Source organism: Perognathus longimembris, chromosome 4 (genome assembly GCF_023159225.1).
Source record: "Perognathus longimembris pacificus isolate PPM17 chromosome 4, ASM2315922v1, whole genome shotgun sequence".
NCBI classification, from domain to species: domain Eukaryota; kingdom Metazoa; phylum Chordata; class Mammalia; order Rodentia; family Heteromyidae; genus Perognathus; species Perognathus longimembris.
The window spans coordinates 54,057,547-54,083,575 of NC_063164.1; the positions used below are offsets into that span (position 1 = coordinate 54,057,547).

Below are 26,029 nucleotides of genomic sequence, written 5' to 3' on the forward strand. Positions count from 1 at the left end.
ACAAGAAAGGAAGTAAGTGCTAATCAGGAGGATAACTTCTAGGGCTGTAAGGAAGGGTGACTAAGCCATAGGTTAATGTTGTAATAGAAGTATAATAATGTCAGTAGCATCAAACAAATATGGATGTGACTTTGTTTCTTTTCTTTGATGATAAGGGATGTTAGATTACCCAGAAAGTCTGTAGAAATGCTTTCTCAAAACTGGAAATAATATTCTAAGGTATTTTCATTTAGAAACAAGGCAATAAACTACTAATATTCCTAATCTCTTTCTGTTCCCCGCTTTGTCCTTGAACTAACACGTTATAATTACTGTTTTGTATGTCTGGCTTCAGTCAGGAGAAATCAAATAAACAATGTAAACACTTAAAAGGATTCTGCTTATCCAACTCCCCTCTTCCTCATTCTTTCTCCATTTCTCTCATCTCTTTCTTTCAACTTCAACATGGGGGCTCCTAACCCCATATCTCTTCTAGGAGGTACAACCAGGGGTAGAAAATGTCCTTTGGTGGAGAAGGTCTCTAATCCATGGTTATCACAATCCATTGTGTTGTGAAATAGATTTACCTAAAGTGAACCCCCAAACTCCTTGGGTTTCTGTTGTTAGACCCAGGCCAAGCTCCTTCTGAAAGCTCAGAGAACGAGTATACTTCCTCTTATATGTGGTGCTTTGCCGTCTCTGAAAACAATAATCAAAATGCCCCCAGTTTCTGAAACAATTTCTCCTATGACATACCTTATCAACATTCTTAATTCAAATATGGCACTACAAGGACTGAGAGACAATGAAATAGGAAATAACTATTTTTCCCTTTTTCTTTTTAGCAGGAGTCCCTAGTGGCTCTTGAATTTGGGGGCTTTACACTTGCTAGATAAGCACTCTACTACCTGAGCACAGCCTTAACCCCTTTGCCTTAGTTTGTTTTTCAGATAAGGTCTTGCACTTTTGTCAAGACTGGCTTCAGATCAAGATCCTCCTGCCTTTGCCTCTTGAATAGCCAGGATTGCAGGTATGGACAACCATGACTGCTTGTTTTTTGACATAGGTCTCACTAACTTTTTTGCATGGCCTAGCCTTGAACAACAGTCTTCCTGTCTCAGTTTCCTAAGTACCTGGGATTACAGATATATGTCACCATGCTCAGCTAAAAATAGAAAATAATTTAAATAAGGCAAAGATTCCTCTTCCACCCCTTCCCTGGGTGACAGGAAATATATCAAATAACACTAGTTTCCCTCTGCCCAGATGCAGAGCATGTGTAAGGGAGTCTCACAAATATTTAGCATTGACTGTTAGAAAGTTCCTGGTTGTTTCTTCGCTAGATCATACATACATTAAGTTCCAGAAGTCAGATTCTCTTGTTCTTGGTGTGTGTCAACCTAATGTGTGCCCAAATGATCCTAACATGTGCCCCGTGTTGCTAATGACATGACAGAGTTCTGTATAAGAAAAGCCAAATCAATTTATGATGAATTCAGTTGCATCAAAAATATTTTTGGATGACTATTTGCATTGAATTAATTAACTAACACTTTGTGCCTTCACAGAAAAATATCCTGAAGTATGTTTTATGACTGAGTAGTGTATGTAAATACTTCTGTTCCCAGGTTGACAGTGCCTCTCAACTTGTTGAGTCTAGTGAATACAATATGAAATTAAAAAAAAATACTTTGAGCTAAAAATCACTAAAAATGCACCTAACCTACCAAATGTTCTTCCTTAGCCTAGCTGGCATTAAAGAGGTTCAGAACACTTACATTAGCCATTCATAAGGAAATGAAAAGACTCAGGAAAAGGGCTGAGGATATGGCCTAGTGGCAAGAGCGCTTGCCTTGTATACATGAAGCCCTGGGTTCAATTCCCCAGCACCACATATATAGAAAACGGCCAGAAGGGGCGCTGTGGCTCAAGTGGCAGAGTGCTAGCCTTGAGCAAAAAGAAGCCAGGGACAGTGCTCAGGCCCTGAGTCCAAGGCCCAGGACTGGCCAAAAAAAAAAAAAAAAAAAAAAAGACTCAGGAAAAAAATCATATTAAGCAAAGTGAGCCAGACCCAAAGAAACACAGATGCCATGGTTTCCCTCATTGGTAATAATTAGTATATGTCTAGCATAGCCCTAGCAGATGATCACCATAGCTGAATAGCTATGTACATATGATTACATAAGATGATAGATAAGTGAAATGAACTCCAAGATATGAAAACAAGAGGTTTTTCATTGTTGTTTTTAATGTACTATGAAAAATTCTTTCTTTTTTTCTTTCATTTTTCTTTCCTATGGTTTATATCCTGTTGTCACTGTATTTGATTTTTGTACCCTGGGTATTGTATATACATTTATCTGAATTGGGAAGGGAACATGAAAATAGTGAGATAAAGGACAAAGGGTAAGCGAATGCAATAGCAATATTGATAAGTCAATATGTTGGAAATTAACTGTACAACTTTTGGGGGGAACACTAGGAAAAGGAAAACTGGAAGAAAAATGAGGGAGGGGGTAACAAGTTTGACAAGAAATGTACTCACTACCTTACGTATGTAACTGTAACCTCTCTGTATATCACCCTGACAATAAAATTAAATTAAAAAAATAAAATCATGCAATATAAAGGCAATTTCTTAATGTAATTTTGACTAGCTCATATAATTTACTGAACATTATCATGAAAGTGAATGACAGAAGGGCCCTGTGGGTAATATAGGTCATTTTAAGACTCCTTTTCTGAGCACTGTGCTAGCATTTTCAACATAATATTCATCTTCACAAAAACTCTATGAAATAAATATCAGTAGTCCCATATACAAAGAGAAAACTAAAGTCTCAGGTTGCAGATCAAAATCCAAACAAGATGCTATTCATAAACTGCTTTGTTAAATGGAAACTCTTTTGTAATCTACTTAAAGATAATAAAAATTACAAACAAAATTCTGGCAAAACAGAAAAGACTAATAGTTCTATAGTAAATAGTTGAGACATCAAAGTCAAGCTTTTAATAAGTGATAACAACTAGACAAAAGCTCAGGAAATAAAAGGCTTGATCAAAAGTATTTAATAAAATCTAAACACAGGCCATTGTGAATGCCAACTCTGTTTTTTGGTCGCTTTTCTTACCTGGGTCAAAGTATATATGGTTTCATTAAAGAATGAATCTATTTTGGAGAATTCTATTTTAGATATAGTTAGTTTTTTTCCTCCCCTGGTGTTCTCCTTTTACAGGACACCAAAGCAAACATTTCTAAGTAGGTGGATTTTTTTCCCTTTCTTCCAAACCCTTAAAACTACCTAGGAAAGAGTTGGCCCTATTAGCTTTCTGACAAGGTTGTTCTAAGTCATAAGGAAAAGGTAAACCAGTCAAATGGGTTGGAAAGCAAGTCTTCTAAAAATAACCTTTTCATTGTACAGTACATTCTGCAAATATTTACCTCATCCATTAACGCGGCAGTGTCTTTCTGGTTCTTTGAGTCAGAGAAGGAGGAGTTGCTGGAGTGTGTACAAAGCATTTGTTCCAGGCCTGAAAATGAAACCATGTTCTGGGTCACCATGTCCTGTCCTAGTGAGATACCCTGGGGGGGAAGAAGAAGGGGTCTGACACCCTCAAATTGCCTGATCTTCTACCTGGAAGTAATGCCAGCAGGACTTCCTACATGCCCAGGAAACTCTGTGTATGTAGTGTCATTCTTACTAAACATTCCTGGATGAATAATGAGAAATAAACGCACTATTATTTGACTTTACCTTCATTTAATGACACTTGAGAAATGCTGGTTCTTAAAGTAACCTGATTCTTCATTTTCAGGTTTCTGAATTCCTTTTGATTGGGCCATTCCAATCATTCCTAACATTTATAGAATGTCAGGTTCGTCTTCATTATCCTACATACATTACCAACACTTTCTATCTTGAATTTCCTAGGGGAAATCCATTGTAATAGGTTATTGTTGCTGGTCAACATAAAAGGAGCTAGATCTATTAAAATAATAGGTGTGTCATTTAAAAAAATTATCCATAGTTTTAGAGCTGCTTCATAATCTAAAATCTTTATTTTTTTAAATTGGTGGTGGGGTTTGAACTCTGGGCCTGGGCACTGTCTCTGAACTCTTCAGCTCAAGGCTAGTACTCTACCACTTGAGCCACAGCACTACTTTTGGTTTTCTGGTGGTTAATTGGAGCTGAGAGTCTCACGAACTTTCCTGCCCAGGCTGGCTTTGAATCATGATCCTCAGATCTCAGCCTCCTGGGTAGCTAGGATTACATGCATGAGCCATTGGCACTCGGCTTAAAATCTCAAATTTTTTTTTTTTAAATCTCAAATTTTTAAGTATAAGATTTAATTTAATTTTGTTTAAAAGTGAAAAAAATAATACTCTAGAACTCTGTGCATAGTAGTTTACAATGCTTTAAAATCATGGAAATTGTCTCTCATTCCATCCAATTTTAGAAAGAAAAAAACCCAATAGAACGCTATACTAAAATAAATAATAATATAGTACTTACATAGCTCTTATATAAAGACAACAATATTATTTTACACTCTTTACTTTCTCTTTTCTCCTTTTACCCATACAGGTTAGATTTGATATGTGGTCCTTCGTGATTTTTGTTGCTGTTGGTGGTAGTTTGGGGTTTTGTAGTATGGAGGATCGAACCCAATGCTTTGTACATGCTAGGTAAGTACCCGACAGTTCAAACTGTGTCCCCAATCTTGACATATATCTTTTTAAATGAGACATACTCTGCCCAAGTCAGCAGAAGCAGATGACCCCTAACTCTGCATAAAACCTCTGGATATAATACTCTCCTTTATGGGACCATAGAAATGGACAATCACACACCTTCCTTCTCTCTGCAGGCTTTTTCAATGTCTCTTTGTAGTCTCAACAATTTTGGCTTTATTAAAGTCTTTCGTCTCTCTTTATCCATGATATTGTTAGGATCTTCTTCCTTTAGGAGGAGAAAAGGATTTTTAACAACTTAGGGAGTGAAAGTAAGAATTGCTGTTCTTTCTATGTGTGTGAAGGCTGGTACTGGGGCTTGAACTCGGGTCCTTGAGCCTCTTGGTCATGGCTGGTACTCTACCCATTGAGCTGTACTTCTAGCCTAGCATTTGCTGCTAATTGGAGATAAAGTCTCAGACTTTTTGGTCTGGGCTCGATTTCTGGAGTAGCTGGAACTACAGGTGTCAACCACTTTCCCCTGGCTAGAGTTTCTATTTTTAGTTATTCATAGATTTTCACTGACTATATTCATTTTAATTTATGGAAGAAAATAATACCAAAAAACCCAACCCCATGATAATCTTTAGCCTTAAATGCATTATTTTTCCTGTCCTAGATCTCACTGGAAGAAAATATCTTGCTTATAATTTGTAAGTACTTGAATGAACACTTGTTTTTTTTTTTTTTTTGCCAGTCCTGGGCCTTGGACTCAGGGCCTGAGCACTGTCCCTGGCTTCCTTTTGCTCCAGGCTAGCACTCTGCCACCTGAGGCACAGCGCCACTTCTGGCCTTTTCTACATATGTGGTGCTTCATGCATACGAGGTGAGCGCTCTACCTCTAGGCCACATCCCCAGCCCCTGAACACTTGTTTTTAATAGAACAAATTATTCCTGGAGGAGAAGCATTACTACAGTGATTTCTATTTATTGATTAAATCTATTGCTCCCTAAAATGATTTGTCTGTAGTCAAGTTTGAGTTCTTTAATGGTCCAAATACAGTTGAATAAGTGTGTCTTAGGCTAGGACTGTCCCAGGAGTGAAATTAGGGTTGAATTCTGTGTTGGCTTGGTATTGAGAGTAAGTCACCAACTGTACTCTAATTGGGATTATAAAGTGGTTAGGTCTTGAAAGCATGCCAGGCCATGTATGCTGCTCAAGGGTAGAGGCAGTTGAAAGCATCAAGGAGGCTAAAGACCTGACCAGGACTTTGTTACATGAAAATCACTTTCAGCAGAAGTAAGGGCCTGGGCAAAGGAACATAGGGAGAACATATATGGAACGATAAGCAGAACAGTTGGTGGAGCAAAAATAGTGGAAAAAAAGAAATTGCCTGTGAGGTACAGCAAAATTTTTTAGAGTGAAAGTAGGGATTCTATCACATAGGATATACAGAAGTTCTAGTGATAATCTGAGCTTTCTCATGGATTATTTCAAGAGCAGAATATTTAAAAAATGAGATGTTGGTTTGGGAAGAGTATGGTTGAATATGACTGATCAGATACCCATAGAGACAAAGGGAGAACTAATGACTTGAAACTGAAGTGGGGAATATAGGGTTTCTCTTGATAAGGAAGGAGGAAACTTAGGATCATGAATACTGGTCACAAGATTAACTTTATTGTGAAGAAAGGGAAGCAAAGAGAATATCATCTAGAAAATAAAATAAATGGATAAACTATATTATTTATTTATATACTATACATTACAATTGTTTCTCTATATTCTTGATTACATGTAGCTCATAAAAGAACCCTATGATGAGATTTCTTTTCTAAGAAAAGTTGATAGGAAGCCTCTGCTTTGGCTCTCTCAAGTCACTCACAGGCTGCTATACAGTGAGACATGGAGAAATCCACATGGCAAGGAAATGGCATCTCCTTCTCACAGCCAGCTAGGACCAGAGGTCTGCCAAAGTAAACATGGACAGGGCCTCTCCTAGCAGAACCTGAGACGAGTGCATTCCTGGCTGCCCCCTTGACTGTGGCCTTGTGAACGACTCAGAGGCACTTATCTCAGCTAACCTTGGTTTCCGGATCCATATGAATAGGGAGATAACAAATACTAAGTGTAGAGGTAAATTGTTACACAGTGCCTTTTATAGAACACTACAACAGCACAGTGTGCTCCATGCTTTTTACTTCTGTGAAACATATTGGCTTGTATTATTCATGTAGAAGACTTCCCCAATGTAAATGTTATGTGTTAGAAATCTCCCAAAGCACTGAGAAGTGATTACATCAGGAGGGCTGTGCCTAGCATATGGTTAATATAATGGGAGTGGATTTGTTATTAAAGCAAGTTTGGCCCTTTTGTTTCTTGCCCACGTGATACCTTCTGCCATATTATCACACAGGAAGCAGGGCCTCATAAAATTTGATGACTAGTACTTTGCAGCCTCCAGGACCCTGGATGAAGTAAATTTCTTTTCAGAATAATTTACTCACTTTTCTGCATTCTGTTACAGCAGCATAAGACAAGGACTGAATAGTCTTTGGTAGAGAATAGTAAAGACACGTGTCCACTGCCTAGTTTGTAAAACACACACCATGTTTTAAAAATTATATGGACTATGGAAAAATCAAGAATTTCATTCATAAAATAAGATATTTCTTTTAGAGTTGCTTTCAATTTTAATATAAACTAGCTCAGTTTAAACTAGCTTAATGCTTTTCAAAATGTTTCTCAATATTTAGCTATGTCTCTCCACTGGGGGCATTCACTTCCTATCATTCCATACTTACAAAGTAATCTGTCAATAGGAACTCAGATTTGTTTTCTGTAGATAAAATCGCAGTTTCTTCCATTAGTGCCTGGATATCCTTTTCGACATCAACCTTGCTGATGGCACAGTGAATCTGTGTATGACACTGTAATGTCAAGAAATGCAAAAGGAGGTAGTTGAAGAAATATTTCTTGCCCATCTCACCATACATGCTAGAAATGAAGAAATCTTTACTACTCACAGTGGTCAGGGTTTGTCCAAAAAGAGAAATATGTTGGCTGTATTGGTTTAGATTGTTGCATAAAAGTTGAATTCTTTCCTTCTCCAGCTCCAGGATGCTCTGAAGAGGATGGAAAATGAAGCAAAGGCAACCATTTATTATGTAAATCAAATGTAGTCATAGCTGAGGAAAGCCTGAACAAATTGTCACTATTAGTTTTATTTTTAACTATACCATAGCCAAATGACAGTCCAGTTATGTGACTTGCTGTCTGCCCAATTAAGATGGATTTAATTGATAAACATTCCCTGGGATATTTTGGAAAGGGGGGGGGGATAAAATATGTGGGTTACCTGGTGTTCTTAGGAAGGAAAGAGAAAAAAGGAAAGCATTTGAGAAACATCTGTGATTTCTAGAGAAGTAGAGTGAAGCCCATTAAAAACCATGTTCATATATCACAAATACATCTAGACACTGAAGAGTTTCAGAAGCATTTGCTGTTTGTGCAGAGCATTCTTCTAGTCTTGTGAGTAAGTAGGAGACACACAACCCTGATTAATGAGACATGAGCAGAATCTCAGTCTGCTCATAATTTATAATCCTAACCTAAAATTGGGCCTGGAGAACAGAGTACACTGCTTGAAGGGGGAGACAGAGTGTCTGTATTTTGTTTGGGATGTAAAATCATCCAGAACTTGGACTGAGTGTGGTGGTACATGCTCCAATCCCACCTACTCAGGAGGCAAAAGTAAAAGAAACAGTGTTCAAGGCCAGACCTAAGCAAAACAGAATATTCTACCTAAAAAATAAGCAAAATATAGCTGGTGATGAGGCTAAAGTAAAGATGGCTTACCTAGCAGGCATGAGGCCCTGAGCTCAAATTCCTGTATCACCAAAAACCCTACAAAAGTCAACATCTAGAATTTGAAGACGTTTAGTTAGAAAGGTAATAAGGAAATGAGGAGTTATCCACTTGTTCGCCTCGTAAGGCTAACCCTAGTAAGCTTGTTAGTTATTAACATTTTATAACAAGTTAGTTCTTAGATTCTTGACACTGATGTGTGTTTCTGACTGGAAAGCAGAGCAGTTTCATAACTAGGATCAAGTGGGATATGCTGGGAAAGATCTCAGCCATGTGTGAGGCTGCAGGGTACATGCCCAGAGCACTTTAGGCTTTGGTAGAGATGCCAGGTATCTAAGACACACTTGCTCCACCCTGTTTTCATAAGGACAAGGCTTAGGCTTTCATCCAGAGAAAGCTCAAGTTGTGTCACTCTCATACCTACAATCCCATTTCCTCTTTCCCCACACAGTGAAGAGTACCAGCAATGATCTTTCATAAAACAGGTTTTGGAAAACGAATGGGTGATACTACCACAGGGAAGAAGGAGGATAGCTGTATCTTCTGACCTGTGGCCAGGTGGTAGGGCTTCCGAGGGCCCCAGATGTCACTGAGTCCTCCCATCCTGCCTCTCCTGGCACAACTGCAGGGTCTGTGGCCTGATACATTATGGATTACTATGAATCCACTATGACTGTCTATGCCCTTATGCTATTATTTCATCTACTGTATGTTAATTTGATTTCATTTCTATTTTTACTTATGATAAAATGAACATAAATGGTATCACTTTTAACGATGGTTAAGTTCTAGTTTAGAGTTATTAAATACATTTGGATTCTTGGGTAACTATTACCACCCTCTATTCCCAGAACTTTTCTCAGCTTGTAAAACTGAAAGTATATATCCATAAAAGAGCACTTCTCATTTCTCTTCCATTCCCAACCTCCAACCCTTGGCAGCTACCATTCCCTCTCTATGAATTTGACTCTAGGTATTTCAAACAAAAAATCATATATATTGTGCCTGAACTATTTCACTTAGCACGTTTTCAAAGTTGACTTATTTTATAGCATGTGCTGGATTTTTCCCCAGTTTCAAAGGCTGAATCATATTCCAGTGTGAGTATATGCCCTATTTTGTTTATTAGTATAAAGTTATTTTAACACTTCTTTTAACTGGAAGCAGTTAAGGGATCAGGCATCTGTGTTTCCACAGGCAAATTTAGGATATGTGCCAAATGTCCTGATATTTTCATCAGAAGCTTGGAGCCCCACTCTTGTGGCCACCCTCTTAGATGCAGGCACAATTCTTGTAAGTCAATAACTTACAAAAATTACCTGGCAATCTCCTGAGTCTTTCTCTGTAATCACCTGCATCAGCTATTTGAGTAGGTCCAGTTGTCTTTCTTTCCTTCCAGGTAAAGGATTAAGCACAAAGAACAGCCTGTCAAATGTATTGCTCCATCAAAGAGCAGAATCCAAATTCTTCATTACAAGTATATAAAACACATTCTGCTCACTTGTTTGGATCTCAAATGGGATAGTCCTCACAAAAGAAAAAGATCTAGAAGTCAGCTGCAGTTTAGCGTGATGAGTAAAAGACAGGAAGAAAGAAAGGCCAGGTTTTTAAAACACAGTGCATCACTGTGGCAGCTGTTCCTTTACTTTGATGAGAGTAGAAGGAGCCACAGCATCAACCTGAGATTAGAGTCACTTGTGTCCTTTGGCAGAGATGGCAATGTTTAACAGATTTTAATTACATTTCAGGGAAATCATTAAAATGATCTATGTTTGCTGATGAAAAGAGGCAGAAATAGATTTCACTGTGCAAAGGGGAAATCCATATAGCATTTGATGAGTTATATTACTTTCTATTTTCTTGTTCTTTTCTATAATGGGCAATAGAGAGACAAGATCCTCAGGAGGACCTAAATTGTGCTCTTGTGTCTCTGTAATGGCAAATGGCCCAGAAAGAATGTCAGAGAGTTTATCAGGAACCATGGATTTGGAGCCTGGGGTCAAGCATCATCAAGAGTCACGTTCTTTACTCATTCTTTACTCTGGCTTTCAGATAGGTAACAAAAGGAGGAACTTGGCATGGTTTATGTTCTTTTTTTAAACTGCTTTCATAAAACTGATGAAAGAAATACTGCACTAGAGAAAGGACCATAAAATGTAAGAACGTCCAGATCCTTCTCAAAATCATTGGGAGCTCCAATTTGTCAGAACTAAGGTGGTGCTCAGAAATCTGAATGTTAACAACATCCTGGTTCTTTGAGACATTGTCCCAGAGCCAGAAAACCCCACAAAGAAATGCATGCTAAAATTATTACTAATCCTTCCACTCAAATGATTCATACCAACATTCTGATGTATGTCATCCTAGGTGAATGAGTATGACTTTATCTTCTAATTACAAGTACTTTCTCAAGCCATTAGTCCAAGAAAATACAACTTAAATAGCTTTTAAATAGTTCATTGTGTAGGCAGGTATGAATTTCATGTGTCATCGCTTTAATGTTGGCCACTTGGGTTGTTTCTTCCCTTACTTTAAATGTATTTTGAACAGAAATCTGTGTCTTGATTTCATTTACCCCCATGATAGATTTGTAGATAAAAATTACTCCTTAACAATTATGTTTAAGTAGTTGTAACATGGAACTTCCATTCAACAAATCAGTTTATGAATACAATCAATGCAATGCAATCAATCCAAAGGCATCATATGTATTGTTGCTTGCTGTATGAAGACTTTTTGGCTAGTGCAGACCATATATAGAGCGGTCCCATCAGATTCTATGGAACTGAAAAACTGTTCCCCACTGATGTCATAGCTATTGTAACATCCTGGCCCAACACATCTTTTCTATGTCTGCAATGATGGTTTGTCCACCCCCCAAAAAAAGACAGTATGGCAAAACAATTATGTTCAGTGCATAATATTTGATAATTATGATAAAAATGCTACTAGTTTATGTGCTTATTGTACTTTTTAGTCATTATTTTATTTTATTAAATTTCATTTTATTGTAAAGGTGATGTACAGAGGGGTTACAGTTACATAAGTAAGGTAATAAGTATGTTTCTTGTTGACCAATGTTACCTACCCTCGTTTTCTCCCACTTACACTCCCTCCATTCCCTTTCTCCCTACATTGTAAAGTTCATTTCCAAAAAAGTGTCTTGTGAATATCACTGTTGCACTGGTCCACCATTTGTTCTTTGTCTCATTTTGTTTTTTTTCCCCTTCTCTTCCCCAAATCAGATAAACATATATATACAAGACACAGGGTACCAAAATACAAAACAGTGACAAAAGGGGATAAAGGAACTGGGGGGGAAACGAAGGAAAAAAGAAATAACTTCACAAAGTACAGTTAAAAACAGAAACAGAAAAACCACTCTTATTTCTATGCCTCAGAGTTCATTTTGATTAGCATCATTTTATATGGTCACATGTACATAGCTATTACTTTAGATGTATTCCTACTTACAAAAAATGGCTAACCGTATGTTAAACTGGTAGCGGACTCAAAATCAAATGTTCACCTTTTCATTGGATTGCATTAAAAAGCCAGAGAGAGTGATGGCCTATACCATTCAATTTTGTGCAAGTAAACTTTATGATTTGATCACACAACAATTAAATTGTCCTCTGGATGCATACCACTGTTAATCAATATAGGACTGTAATGAATTGTTTCTACAATGGTACTAATCAAGTACTCTCCTCAGGAGAGCTGAGAAAACAGTCACTCAAACCATTTATGTATTCTCTGGCTCAATTGAAAAGTATTGGTTAATAAAAGGAACATCTTTTAACATATATTACAAATGGCTTTCTGAAGTAATTCATGGAGTGCTATTAGAATCAAGCATTTGTCTTTTAGTAACTATTGAGAATGTGACTGTTATTTTTAAAATATATATGTTATTTCTACCAACCAATTCTTTTTGGTTTCCTTTTAGTAGAAAGGAAATGTGTATTATTGTAAAGTAGTAAGACTAACTTTCATACAGAATTTGTGCACGTGGTTTGTGCATGGTTTGACACATGATTTCTTTACTTAAAAGCCATACTTGTGACTTTATAATTTTTTTCATACTATCCAGTAACTCTCTTGAACATAGTTCCGTGTGTATTGCCGCAAAGATTTTGTTAATTTCATCTATTTTGTAAGAAGAGGTCAGAAGACCTGGAAGGTGAGGCGAGATTGTAAACAGACTTCAGATGGAAAAACGTTGCCCTTTCCTCAATTTCTAAAACTTATTCACCCACAACGAGGAAGAGCTGTTTTGGGATTCTATGTTCAAAACTGTAAATTCACAAAACCTGTCTTTTCATTTCTTTCCTTCTTTAACGCAAATTTTCATCTCTCCTTTCTTTTCTAACCTTGCATCTATTCTATCCTAAAAGTAGCTGAACTCCATGAGACAGTAGACAGGCTGCTTGCCCATGGCTTCCCTTCTCCCAGTTCTTAGACGAGCAGGACCATAGCACAGAGGCCCAGCTTAAATGTCAAAAACATCTTGACCAAGTTATTTCAAGTCTTCAGCCTTGCTTTCTCAAGTGTAAATTAGGGAATAAATTATGACCTTCCTCACAATATTTGATGGTGACAAAATATAATGCATATGAAGGCATTTGGTACAGGGCCTGACTTAAGAACTAAGCACTAGTTGCAAGCCAATATGCCACTTCCATTTCCATCTGTAGCTATTTTAAGTATTATTTTTTTCTTTTACTAGAAATGCATAGAAAACAAAACAAAAACATTTGCAGTCTTATCACCCACTGTAGATAAGCATTTAATGTGGTTATGATGTTGACTTAAAAGCAGAGAGTTAGCTGGTTGCTGGTGGCTTACACCTGTAATCCTAGCTATTCAGGAGGTTAAGATTTGAGGATTATACTTTGAAGCCAGCCTAGGCAGTAAAATTCCATGAGACAAGCAGAGACTGTATGTTAGCATTTCTAGTGCATAGCATGAGCTTCATTTTTATCCAACCAACTGAGGTCCAGTCACTGTGTGGATGTTTATAAACACACGTATATCAACTCAGTATAGTTTTAGTGTGTCTAAATTTTTTCAAAAAACTTACATAGATCATCACTCAAACTTTTTACTACTACCTTCCAAGCTAGACCACAGCTTTTAAGAGTACTGTCTTGATGGGTATGATGACTGTGTACAATCTTTTTCTCACTATGTAATTCTATGATAAGCATTCTTGTGCATGATTCTTGAAGTACAGGTGTAAATGTTTCTTCAGGACACTTGCATAAAGTGCATTTGCTGTGTTGTGGGCACCCCATGTGCACATTTCACTTTCACTGGATACCATTAAATTAATTCTTGTACCTTCCCAGAAGGGTATAAGAATTCTTGTTTTCTTAGTGTAAACCAATTGCACAACTCTTGGGGGAGAGGGGAAGGGGGAGAGGGAGGGGGAAATGAGGAAGGAGGTAACAAATTGAACAAGAAATATGCTCACTGCCTTACATATGAATCTGTAACCTCTCTGTACTACACTTTGACAATAAAGAAAAAAGTTTTTAAAAAGCTCAGGGTTCAATCACCAGCACTGCAAAAAATAAAATGTTTACTGATAATTTACCAAAAAAAGAATTATTGTTTTCTAACATCCTTGCCAATACAAGGTATTATCATTCCATAATTTTGCCAAATGCTTGATCATATAACTGTGGAAACGAAATTAAGCAAAATAAAATTAAGGCTTAGGTATTCCATACTTGGAAATGAGTTTTAGGTATGAGAACTGACTCCATCAGTGATCATTTATGAAGTTTCTTTCTTAATCATATGTTATGTTGAGCACTAGATACATAGCAATGAGTAAAGTAATACTTCAACATAAGTGTTCATCTTAGTAGCATAGACACATAAAAATGAAGAGTGGCAAATCATCCAACAAAGAGGAAAAACTGAGATAACAATATTACAAATGAAAAAGTCCAAGTCACCATTAAACTTATGAAATACATAAGCCTTAATCTGCATTTTATTATAGTGGTTTTCTGAAGTTAGCTGAGTACTATTGCATCCATTAAGAGTTAGGAGCAGAAAATGGTTAATGATACTCAATAAATTTTCATTCTCAATTGTACCTATGGAAAAAGGCAAATCAGAGGAACTGTAGTTTTTGATGATTATAAATGATCATAATACAGAAATCAAGTGATATAACTCAATCTTATGTTCATTTCTATGACTCACCCAAGATTCCATGGAAGAAAAGCATTGTGAATAGATATCTTACCTTATAGGTGTTTTCTAGTGTGTTTTCCCATTTCAATCTAGTAGAATATCCTGCCATGTTTTGTTGGTAGTAATTTTCATCTTCTTTTTGCAGCTTCTCAGTTGATTTTTTCAGTTTGCTGAGGAGCTAAAATAAAGTAACTCTGTCATATACTCATTAACACACTTATGAAAGCCCTTTGCAATTCCCTAGAAAGGACTGCACATGGTCCAGGAATATTCCTTATGCTTTAGCTCTTATAAACAGTAACCATAGAGGACAAAAATAAAGTTCTTTTTCAGAAAAAAAAATGATGGGAGAACCAGAAGGAAACTTCAACTCCTTTTAGTATGAGTCCCTTAATTTTACACTTGAAAACACTGAAGTTGTAAATAGGAAGATTTACCCATATTTATCCAATTAAAGACAAGGCCAAGTGACAGGGAGTCTGAGAATCAACAACAAGGGTTAACGATTTTCAGCTTACTAATCCATCTTGGAGCATTATTTGGTAAATTGCTTAAGTTCCTACTTTTCTTACTAGGGCACACAGAGATTTCTAAATCAAATAATTTAAAATAATCATATGATTTTTAAAATCATATAACGTTTGGAGCTAATTTTTAGAACAGACCTGCCTGACAAGGTCTACTGGAAGTAGAGCTTTGGAATGAGTCCTCCAGGATTAGAGGCCCATTTCTGACTGCTGGACAAGTTATTGAACCGTGATGAGCCACAGTTTCCTTAACTGTGATGGAGGAATTGATTGTTCCTGTTTCACTGGTTTGCTTTGAGGATCCAATCAGAGAATACATGGTGATACATGCTGCACTCTCTGACATCTAGCATAGCACTGAAACATTAGTGAGCATGCTGGGGCGGCAGTGGTTCACTCCTGCAATCCTAGGTACTCAGGATCAAGGTGTGAAGCCAGTCTGGGCAGAAACATCTGTGAGACACACATACAAACATAAGATTAATGAGCATGATTTTTCTTAGTGAAAAGCTCATGTTCACAGAAAGTGATGGACGATCTATGGACAGATGGTTTTCTCTCTGCTCGTCAGAGTCCCCTCTTACTAATTCCCCAAATTTGCTTTTATAATGGTTAAATCTTTTGGAAAAGAAAAGTAATGCAAAATCCCTCTAGATCACAGTAGCTAAAGTGGATGTGCTAGATGCTCAGACAAATTATTTTCCATCTCTGAAAAAGATGGATGGCATGCCTGGGCACCACTAGTGCTGCTTGTAAAACAGCACCTCTCTGAGCCCACTAGACTCAGGAGCTCCATGGAGAAACTTGTCTCAAGCCTGCATTAGGAATTTCAGGACATCCTCTCCATTTTAGTGGTTTAGAAGATGTAAGGACAGGAACAGAGGCTTTTAGGAATGACCCTCTTTATGATTAAGGACATTTTGACTAATGTTACCATAATGAAGAACATTCATCCAAATGCTAGATACTAGCATTGCTCATTTTATTATTCTGATCATTATGTTAGCTATGGAATGCCCTTCACTGTGATCTATGACCTACACACAGCACATTTGGTTTTGCATTTCAAGGGTAATGAACCACATCTATCTGGAGAAACATGAGCTTGTGAATTTTAACCTGATAAACAATACAGTGAAAGAGCACAAGATTGCCTGGGCTATACTTTGCTATAATATCCTCAAGTCCTTATTACTGAGTGAGTGAGTGTGTGTGTGTGTGTGTGTGAGAGAGAGAGAGAGAGAGAGCGAGAGAGAGAAACAGAGAGAGACAGAGACAGAGAAGCAGAGAGAATGAGAGAGATAGAGAGATAGAGAGAGAGAGAGAGAGAGAGAGAGAGAGAGAGAGAGAGCAAGCAGAGTATTACTATGTAACCTAGGCCAGGGCTTACTTCTTGATTTTTCTGCTTCAGCTTCTTGTTTGCTGGAATTACAAGTGTGCACTACCATGCCCACTCTGTCTTTAGATTTCTATTAACAATGCTCAGATCCCTAACAATGAGAACCAAGTCACTCTAGAGGTCACTCACATTCATCAACATGCATTGGTGCTTCTTGCATAGCAAACTGACAGAGATTAGCCCCTCAAAGAAGAATATAGACTTTTATTTATTTACTTAAGAAATTGGTTGTACTAAAATTTGGGAAAATAGAATTCTTTTTCTTTTAAGAGAAATATCTCACTCTTTATTCACTCAATAGTTATTGAGTGCCTCTCATGTGTCGTGGGCCAGGCTTTGGGAATAGAAAATAAGATAGGCTCCTTTCTATTCTTCTCTATTTAGGGCTGAAGACAGGCCACTGCTATCCTATGTGCTCAGATTCAAGTGTCAGAAACAGCAGGTTGGCTTGGACTTGATCAGTAGGCAGGAAGAGGACACTGAAGGCCAAGAGACCAATTGATTGGCTGCAGTTATCCTGGCAAGTAATGATGATGGGCATGGAGAAAGCAGCGTCTGGGAGACAGATGCAAGAAAACAAGTTGAAAGTTTTTGGTTTAGCAGGTAGAACTGAGAGGATGTGGTAACTGGTGATTGTCAAAATTGGAGAAAAGATGAGAATTAAGAGTATGTTCAATAGAGAGAAAGGAGTGGTCTGATTCTGAGTGTTCAGTTTGCGGTACCCAGAAGGCAATTTGGAAACTCGCTTGAGCTGGAGACGTGAATTTGTGTAGTGTCCTTGAAGCCTTGAGAACATACTTATTTAGTACTTAGTATTTTATTAACTACCTGACATTGGGTGGACACCAGAGTCACAGTGAATTAGACAGAGGAGCTCAGAAAGAGATAAGGACTCAGGAATAGCAACACATAACGACCAGACAAGGAAAGGACAATCTAATCTACTGAGGAACCTAAAACAACCTTTATAGAGAGCTAGAGGGAAAAGCAAAGAGTGAATGAGATGCTAGAGTTAAAAAAGAAGTGTTTCTAGAAGGGGCCAAGAAGTTCAGTAAGGTGTGAAGTGAGTCAGACCCAAAGAAACATGGACTCTATGGTCTCCCTTATTGGGAATAATTAGTACAGGTTTAGGCAAGTCACAGCAGAGGGTCACAAGAGCCCAATAGCTATACCCTTATGAACACATAAGATGATGCTAAGTGAAATGAACTCCATGTTATGGAAACGATTGTTATATCACAGTTGTAACTACTTTCAACGTTCCATGTGTATCGGTAGCTTCTATTATTGATGATGTTCTTGTATCACCTTCCTGTGGTTGTATCTACACTATCTCTGTAATCTTATCTGAGTATATTGGAAACTGTGTATACTGGTATTAGAAGTAGGAAATTGAAAGGGAATACCAAAATTGAGAGACACTTGGTAAAAAAAGACAAACAACTACAAAAGCAATACTTGCAAAACTGTTTGGTGTAAGTGAACTGAATACCTCATGGGGGAAAGGGAAAGGGGGAGGAGGGCGGGGGGTATGAGGGACAAGGTAACAAACAGTACAAGAAATTTATCCAATGCCTAATGTATGAAACTGTAACCTCTCTGTACATCAGTTTGATAATAAAAATTTGAAAAAAAAGTAATAACACTCAAAAAAAAAACTGGGGGTCCTGGAAAGTTGACTTTCACAACAAGAGGACATTGTTTTTAGTGGCAATAGCGGTGTGAGTTTCAGAATCAGAGTGACAGAGGAATGGGAAGAGGGCCATAAAAAGTTGTGTCTCATTCAATCTGCTCTCACTGCATGATATGGGGTGCAATGAGCTGAATGTCCTAAGAATCATACATTGAAATTCTAACTTGCTGTGAGATGCCATTGGAGGCAAGGCCTTTGGGGGGTGGTTAGGTCTTGAGAGAGGAGGCTTTATGAATGGAATTAGTGTCTTTATAAAGAGAATCCCAGAGATCTCTTTCAGCCTATGAGGAACAAACAAAAAATTTGCAGATGTAGTCTGGGAGATGGTGATCACCAGAAACCTCACTGTGCTGACCAGCACCCTGTTATTGGAGTTGTGGTCTTCACAACTATGAGAAATAAAGCCCTATGGCTCTAGCCATCAAGGCTACAGACAATTACTGTACTTGATAGATTAAGATGGGGGTGCAGGGGTGAATAAAAGAAGACTCATAAGAGGAAGCACTGCCAAGGGGGCACTTGACACACAAGGCAGAGGGAATAACCACTGGAGGGTCTGAGAGGCAGAATGCCCTTCCCAGGGAGCACTGAGCTCTCCCTGCACACATGCAGATGCAATTCCTTGAGTAGGCAGATAACTTCTCTATCTAGTTTGCTCTGGGAGGTAGGAAGCCAGAAAGTCTGTTGGAAGTGGGTGGTATGGATGGAGGTGGGGAGAGAATGGAGGTTTTAGATCAGCATCTTGTAAGAACAGAAAAACAGGAAGAACTGAGGAGCAGCACAGAGGAATGGCTAGGTGGGTGGGAAATAAATACTGCTTCAGTATTCATCTTTTGAGTTAAAACCCAGCCTCAGATTAAACAGCAATGCTGGTGGGATGAGGCCAAAGATAAAGGTCATGGAGGTCATGGCTACAGAAGGGCAGAGGAAGCTTGGAGACTTTCACTTACCAAGGAGCTGCTCATGAATGAAGGAAGAGGAAATTCACTACTCAGCTATGTAAGTGACATCAATAAAGAATAGCTTCTAATGAGGGCTCAGAATGGCCCACACAGGTCCCGTGCTACGTGTTTTTACATCCTGGGGTCAGTCTTGGAGGGCTCATTATTCAACCCTAGTGATTGTTTCAAAGTGTGATGATTGATGTGAAGAAATAAGAATCTGGGAACATATTGCTGACAGCGTATTTAAGCTCTTGAACGGATACTTTCTTCACATGAAATGATAGAGCTACTTGTAATGCCAATTTTCTTTTTCCTTTGAGATATTTGGGATGGCAGTGGTTCTGGCTGCATTTCTTCAGGGGGAATCATATGTTTTGGAGAAGTTCTAGAGTATGTCAAAGGTTTCCAGTCTGGGATATATACCCCATAGAGGTGTATGAGGCCTTTTGTGGGTGCTGGGGGCGGGGGTAGGCAGACGAGACGGTACTTGGTTTTCTTCTTGCACTCGAATGTAATTTGTATTCATTTGGGCCCAGTTATCATGCTTACCCTCATGGTGCATGGGTAACCACACAGGGACATTGTGAATTCTGAGGTGGTCAGGGGAATTAGGGATTCCACAGCATGTGGAGTTGCTGTGGAAGTTGTCTTCACTTCCAGTGTCTTAGGGATATGTGGCCTTTGCCACGTGTCTGGCTTGTGTGAATTTACTGATGCCATTCTCTGGCTTTAAAGTAATATACACAAAGTGCACAAACATCTTTAATGAATTTCTGACAAGATCCTGTGGATTGGTGCTACTACTCATAAATAAATACAGAAGGGAACAAAACATTAGGGTGAGTCAGGCGCTGGTGGCTCACTAGCTATTCAGAGGATCACAATGGGAGGCCAGTCTGGGCAGAAAAGTTTGCCAGACTCCATCTCCAAAATAACCATTAAAAAAAGGCATGGCTCTGCAGTAGAGTGTCAGCCCAACAAGTGAGAAGCAGTGAGTTCAAAACCCAGTACCTCCAAAACAAAGAACAACAAAACCCCCAAGCCCTCAATAGCATATCAATGTACACAGAAAAAAGCAGAACATAGCAAATGTAGTGCAGTCTGGCAAGAAAATGATGGGAAATTTAACTGCTTACTATAAACTAGGATAATCCAGAAGACTGTTAGAAATATAAATTTGTATTTACTATGGTTAGGATTAAGCCTTATCCCAAGCATATATTTTGGTTCTATATTTATTCAAATAACAATCTATTAAGTAAATAGACATAAGACATGATTAGCCAACCATTTCAAATATCATTTTATCTTTCTCTCATCCTACAAACGCCTTGTAATCATTTCATACATACATCTACGTATTTATCTATGTTCATAAACACACTCATGCAAGTGCACATGCACAAATTTATTGTGATGCTGAGGATTGAACCCAGAGCCCATTCTCTTGAAGTTTTTCCCTTTCCCAACTTCCCTGCCTGCCTCCAAGTTATACAGTTAATTTCCAACATAGTATCTTTTGGGTTTCACTGCTGAATTGGTTCCACTTCTGTCCCATTGTTTTTGTGCTTCCATTTTCCCTCCCCAAATCAGATAAACTTATATACAGGACAAAAAATTTAGAGACTATTGTTCTAATCTGGCATGTCAATGTGAAAATTAATATGGAATAATGTGTGTCAATAGTAATATGGAAACTCTTTTCATTCTCTGCCAGCATGACAGCTCACCTTTTGCTTTTCTTTTGCTGTCACAGATTGCTTAGAACTTTCTACAAGATGGAAAAGTGCTTCGTGCTTCTTGGTACTCACCATTAGTTTCTTCTTAGCCTAAAGTAAAAAACAAACAAACATACAAATAAGAAAAAATAAAGCTATCAAGAGAGAAGCAGTTGTGGTTTGGAACAAAGTCAGTTCATATGAATGACTTAATTTTTCTTTCTTCATTCCCACTCAATCTCAAAATCATCGCAAAATATCACAGTAGCAAACACTTTATTAGAGAAATACTGTGCATTTATCTTTATATTGGGAATAGTAAAGAGGGTTATACTTTTTGCCACATCACAGAATGCCTGCAAGCCTCCAAACATTCTTGTAGCTCACATAATGGCTTTCGCAACAAGGATGTAAGATTGTTCTCATCACTCTTAAGAGTCAACTCAGGCCCAAATTGGATTGTTTTGAAATGTTCTCTTAAAAGTGGAGCAAGGAAGTCAGTACTAGTGGCTCACACCTACTAGCTACCAGAAGGACTCTTACCTCCAATTTATGACCAAAAAGCCAAAAATGGAGCTGTGGCTCAAATGGTAGAACACTAGTCTTGAGCAAAAAATACCAAAGGAGAACATATGTGTGCATGTGTGTGTGTGTGCGCGCGCACACACACACACACACACACACACACACGCACGGTGATCAAGAGCAGAAATCTTGTTCCTCATACCCAGAACTGAGAGCTGGGCACTGCCTGGAAGCCTCTGAAATGCTCTGTATTCATTGAGGGGACTGAGGGGAAAGACAAAAAAGGAAGAAGTGGCAATGTCTCCACACTTGGGGGCCATCTCAGTGTTCAGTGTGGGTTATAATTCAGGTGATCATCTTTTTTATCTCTGCTGCTGAACTTGGCTGAAGGATGGTGCCCCTGAGGTAAAATATGCAGACAGATTTGGGTTAAGTTGAATTCGGCGCATTCAGGAACTAGATGGATTGTAAAAGTGGCTTTTCCCCTCGAGATTTTAAGAACTAAAAATTGGACAATGAAGGAGACAAGTGCAGATCTCTCTGTCTTTGGACTTTTAGCTTTCTGGAAACACATGAAGAGGGAAATCAAGGAACAAGCAGTTCCCAGCCCTTTCCTAGGACCCACAGCCTTTCCCTCCATCATTTGAATAGCTGTTGATAACCAAGAGTGGGTAACAAGAGTACCTGGCCCTTTAAGACTTTGCATTTGTGTCTCCAAAATAGATTGTATTTTCATTATCCACACACTGGATCCCTTGAATTGCAACCAGGGAGAAAATTACTATAGCTCAAGGATTTCATCTTCTTTAATTTCTCTGTCACTCTTCATAAAGAATAAAATCACCTTATTTAGGAAAATGTCTTGACATAAACTGGTAAATAGCAGTAGATGTTTTTGTTCTAGGAAGTGGTTGCTTTGCCTTTTAGTCTTCTCTTTTGAATCTCCTGTGAGAGCTGAGTATTTTAAGAAAATTTGTTTTAAAAAGACAAATCCTTCTAATGAAAGCTCAGAAAATCAAGAGCAAGATTAAAAACAAATGACTGGGAAATGTATTTTCTGGGACTTTAAGATATTTCTTGTAACAGTTATAACTCTGTGAGTATGGAAATTCATTTATCTCAAACATTTTTTCATTACTATCCTTGATCTCTGGAGTCCCATTTTCAAGAGAAGCTGTAGAAGTAACTATGAGGCCATTATGTCTCAGAGTAGCTTTGGTTATTTGGTACCAGTGGCTGTTTACTTGTGAAGATTCTCTGTGGATACTATCACTTTGGAGATGCAAAAAGGCATAGCTAGATTTTTCCCAGAACTATCTCTGGTCTTTTATTCATTCTGCTCAAAGTAAATTTTTCCTTCATCAGATTATTCTAGAATAATCTTCTACACATGTGGATTCCATCTGCTACTTTTGCTGCTTAACAACCCAAACTGATATGTTCTAGTTTTTCACACTAGCAAGATTATAATTCTCTCCTTAGAAATTACTCCACAAGGCAGTCAGTGTGGTATGATGATGAGAAACAGTGACTCTAGAACTGAAGAACTTATAGGAATTCTTGGTTCAAACATTACATATGCTTTCACATTACTTCAATTATGTGTGTCGTACCTTCCCTATTTGGAAAATGGGACAATGCAAGGTCATGGTTCACGTTGGATTTATAATGATTAAATATATAAGCATATAACACTTGGCACATAATAAATGACGTGTTAACTATAACATCTGCCACATTTTGAGACATGTTCTTCTTTGCTTTAAGAGCAGGTGCATCTTTCACACAGTGTCTATGGAAGAAACATTTTTCTTTGCAGTTATCACTTAAAAGTACTAACATTACAACACATGATCATGTACATGCAAGAACAAAATGCTACGATCCTAAATAGTGAATCTGTGTGAGTATATTTGATACTTACCTTAATTTGCTGATTCCAGTTGCTAATAACAAGGTTTGCTGTCTTTCCAACTTCATTATCAAGCTATTAAGAAATGAGAAAAATAATTTTGCTTTCTTCCTTAGTCACTGCCATTGACTTGAGTGTTTGTGTGTACTCCTCTCCTACTTCCAAATTCATCAGCTAAAATCCTTCAGTGTGATGGTATTTAGAGGTGAGAAGTTTGGGAGTTGTTTACAGATGATTAGGAGATAAGGTTTCACTGCCCAATACAAGCTGGACTTGGACTTTATGTTCTCTTATCCCAGTCTTCCCAGTGCTGGGATTACAGGTATGTACCCCCACACCTGGCTCACTTTTTCACCATTATAGACAATGCATAAGCAACATCCTTGTACATCAATCTTGAGTGTATGTTTTGGTTACTTTTATGAAAAATTTATGAGAGTATCACTTTTAGGCTATCTTTCCCCCAATAAGCCACAAAAATCTTGCTTTGAAAAGAAAAGAAAGGAAAAAGAAAAGCAAACCCTTGACTCACAGATTTTCTCTTCTTTTCTTGTCTGCTGAGTACTTGATGAGTTGGTTTTATTGCTTCCAATTCAATTGCTTTGCCAAGTTTTCTGGAAACAGAACATAAAGACATATAACCATTGTCTTAGGCTTTACATTGGCTTTCCAAGTGAGTCTCTAGGGGAATGGCCTGTGCTAACACATTTACTCAGTGCCAGTTTGAAGGAGAATATTTGTATCTCCCCCACTTCCAATATTTACTGCTCTCCTTGGAGCTGGAGCAAGCCAGGGTGGGTCTGGAAGTACTCACTGATGTAGGTCCGCCGCAGATTTCATGCCCTCTGAGGCCCAGGACCATGCACTGCTGAGGCAGCTAGAGGCAAAAACAAGGGAGTGAGGGGAAAAGGGTGTGTGTCTCCCAGTGAACTCTGAAATACAAAGCATCGTGCCCAATGGACTGCATTCAGCCATTGTGTGCATCTGCTTAAGCTTATTCCAGTCTCTATAAGATTAAATTTTGCCAATGCATTGATTTCTGTCCTAGACGTTATATGCACTGCTTTCTCCTTTCCCCCAGTCACTTTGCATTTTGATTTTCATTTTTTATTTTACATCCATAGAAAATAGAGGAATCAAGTAACCAGGCATGGGAGCAGATAGGGATGGGATTCTAGGTGAGAGGGCTTCAGAGATCACCTTTTCAGGTTCTTCACTTTGTGGATCTATGAACTTGGCTTTGGAGAAGTGACATAGGATGGGAGTCTGAGTCCCTCCCTGGTCATTCCCTGCTTGCTGCTGTTGGGGTTAGAGTCCAGTTCCTACTCCCTACTGGCCATTTGGACAACTGCTCAGATCTTTTATGGTCCTGTGAACTGTTTCCAATGAAGACAAAAGGCAGCACTGGCCTGTCCCCAGGAGAAGCATCTTATCTTCCCCACAGAAGGGACCCAGCTCTCAGAAGTCCATAGAGGCTGTCTTCAGAAGTCAGGACAATAAATCCAATTGTGTCAATAAACCTCAGGGACAGTTGTCTTGATGGATGGGGTGGAAAAGGAGCTGCATCTCTGCCACAATCAGAATGGTACAGGTGCTTTTACACTGATGACTGAATTTGCTCCCGACATTTGGAAAATGTCAGCTGTAATACACAACTAAAGTCAGGCACAAGACAGTACATACTGTGTGCTTCCAAGGATCAGCAATCCCAGAAAAGATGAAATGAGTCTACATGGGCAGATCAGTGGTAATCTGCCACTGGGTTGGTGAGGGAAGAAAGGCAAGCAGGCACGAAGCAAGTTTGGGTATGTTGAAAATGTTTTGACTCGGTGGTAGTTGTACGGTGTACACATACTAGTCAAAGTGGACCAAACTACCACATAGAAAGAGTGTTTATTCTTCTTCTTATTTGGTTTGTGAACCAATGACTTAAGTGAAGGCCTTCCACTTGAGCCATATTATTTGCTTTCTTGCTCTTTTAAAATTTTTGCCAGTCCTGGGGTTTGAACTCAGGGCCTGAGCACTGTCCCTGGCTTCTTTTTGCTCAAGGCTAGCACTCTATCACTTGAACCACAGTGTCACTTAGGCTTTGTCTATATACGTGGTGCAGAGGAATCGAACCCAGGGCTTCATGTACGTGAGGCAAGCACTCTACCAATAGGCCATATTCCCAGTCCCTTGCTTTATTTTTCAGTTCGGTATCATACTTTCTCTGGGCCTCCAAACAGTGATCCTTTTAGCTCTGTCTTCTGAGTAGCTGGATCCAAAGCCATATGCCACTATGCCTGGCCTAGAGTCTTTTTTTACAAAAGATGTCAGGCACATTTGCCTCACTTGCCTCTCAGGACTAGGTGGCATGACAGGAAACATGGCAAGTTGGCTTTGGGAAAACTGGTCTGAAATCTGATGATTCTGTGTTTCCTGTGTGACCTTGGAGGAATAACTCCTCTTCTCTGATTCTCACTTAACTAATCTTAGAAAAAAATACACTGGGATGGCTGGACAAGTATCTATCACAGAGTTTTGTGTGGACAAAAATTCAATTAAGGTTTATTATTAAATTTTGTACTAATACTGGTTAA

At 38.4% G+C, this 26,029-nt stretch overlaps 1 protein-coding gene across 4 annotated transcripts in view; it reads right to left on the reverse strand.

The window, feature by feature from the left end:
• Nostrin (nitric oxide synthase trafficking) overlaps positions 1 to 26,029 on the reverse strand; it is a 55,882-nt gene that overhangs the window by 6,679 nt on the left and 23,174 nt on the right. For all 4 annotated transcript variants that reach the window (XM_048345289.1, XM_048345290.1, XM_048345288.1 and 1 more), the window contains 9 exons: positions 24,262 to 24,324; positions 23,980 to 24,061; positions 23,460 to 23,522; positions 21,023 to 21,121; positions 14,782 to 14,907; positions 7,679 to 7,777; positions 7,457 to 7,582; positions 4,832 to 4,940; positions 3,422 to 3,510 (listed from right to left, as the gene is read on the reverse strand). In XM_048345289.1, the coding sequence (XP_048201246.1) occupies positions 3,422 to 3,510; positions 4,832 to 4,940; positions 7,457 to 7,582; positions 7,679 to 7,777; positions 14,782 to 14,907; positions 21,023 to 21,121; positions 23,460 to 23,522; positions 23,980 to 24,061; positions 24,262 to 24,287 (819 nt within the window). In that variant the 5' untranslated portion in view covers positions 24,288 to 24,324. The remainder of the gene's footprint in view (positions 1 to 3,421; positions 3,511 to 4,831; positions 4,941 to 7,456; positions 7,583 to 7,678; positions 7,778 to 14,781; positions 14,908 to 21,022; positions 21,122 to 23,459; positions 23,523 to 23,979; positions 24,062 to 24,261; positions 24,325 to 26,029) is intronic.